The sequence below is a fragment of the Austrofundulus limnaeus genome, unplaced genomic scaffold (genome assembly GCF_001266775.1).
Source record: "Austrofundulus limnaeus strain Quisiro unplaced genomic scaffold, Austrofundulus_limnaeus-1.0 Scaffold3476, whole genome shotgun sequence".
Lineage (NCBI taxonomy): Eukaryota > Metazoa > Chordata > Actinopteri > Cyprinodontiformes > Rivulidae > Austrofundulus > Austrofundulus limnaeus.
The window spans coordinates 417-1,599 of NW_013955878.1; the positions used below are offsets into that span (position 1 = coordinate 417).

The following is a 1,183-nucleotide window of genomic DNA, read 5'->3' on the forward strand; positions in this document are numbered from 1 at the left end:
AACCGGTAACAGACAGAAAATAAAAACATTGAGGACATTTTAAGACAATAATGCTTTTTGTGTGTGTTTTATCTCCTGAATAAATAAACATAATTCACTTTTTAACTGTGTGGTTATAAATGTAAAATAAACAAAACAAAAACCTTAAAACGTTCAGGNATATATATATGATGAAGATGATGATAGGAGAGCAGAAAGATGAAGAAGCATCTTGTTTTTCAGGACATTCGTTGGACGCAGAGGACAAACGTCCTCCACAGACCTCTGGACCTCCTGTTTGTCCTCTACCTGGTCCTGGCTCTGGGCTTCTGTGTTTTCAGAGGACTGGTGAGGAAAACCAGACGGTTGTTGATGAAAAGGTCCTGACATGTGGGGGCTCTCCGGCTCACTTCCTGTCTGTGTCTCAGATCGCTCTGGACTGCCAGGACAAACGGTGTCAGGACTACAGCCAGCTGTACGAGCCTTACCTGAAGGACCCCTCAGGCTATCCTAAAGTCCAGGTGGGTCAGAGACCAGCTGCTGGGAACATCCAGCTCCTGCTTTAACTGGATTTGATGCATGTTTCCAGATGCTGGTGGGCATGCTGTACTCTGGACCGTACTACGTCTTTGCTCTGTATGGGCTGCTGGTCCCAGGATGTGACTGGATGCCAGACCTGACCCTGGTACACTCAGGAGCTCTAGCACAGGTTTGGACCATTAATGCACTCCAGAACAATAAAAATATAACATTTTAAATATCAGCAGCCTGATTTCCTGCACAAACATTAAAATATCTTTTAAAATCAGACATATGGAAAATTATTGTGTCCAGAGAGGATCTGTAGTCCCTCCAGAGAGTTCTGGCTCTGGCCCAAGGTCTCTTCTGGTCCACGTGTCCTGCAGTCTGAAGTGCAGGCTGGACACCTGAAACAACTGTTTGATGTCTTGTAGGGAAGAGATAGCAGCATTAGCAGAGTTAGCAGGGTTAGCATGGTTATGAGGATCAGCAGTGTTAAAAGCTTTAGCAGAGTTAGCAGGGTTAGCAGCATTGACAGGGTTAGCATGGTTAGCAGCATTAGCAGAATTAGCAATCTTAGCATGGTTATCAGGATTAGCAGTGTCAAAAGCTTTGGTAGGATTAGCAGCATTGACAAGGTTAGCATGGTTAGCAGCATTAGCAGAGTTAGCAATGTTAGCATGGT

The 1,183-nt window shown here is 44.6% G+C and overlaps 1 protein-coding gene across 1 annotated transcript; it reads left to right on the top strand.

Annotated features, from left to right (window-relative positions):
- Positions 1 to 222: 222 nt before the first annotated feature.
- Positions 223 to 688, top strand: LOC106511888 (transmembrane 6 superfamily member 1; the record flags this gene model as incomplete). The annotated part of the gene is given in 3 exon segments (XM_014000613.1): positions 223 to 327; positions 408 to 500; positions 569 to 688. Coding segments are annotated over 3 exon segments (318 nt in total), but the record flags the coding sequence as incomplete, so codon positions are not given.
- Between the last annotated feature and the right edge of the window lie 495 nt (positions 689 to 1,183).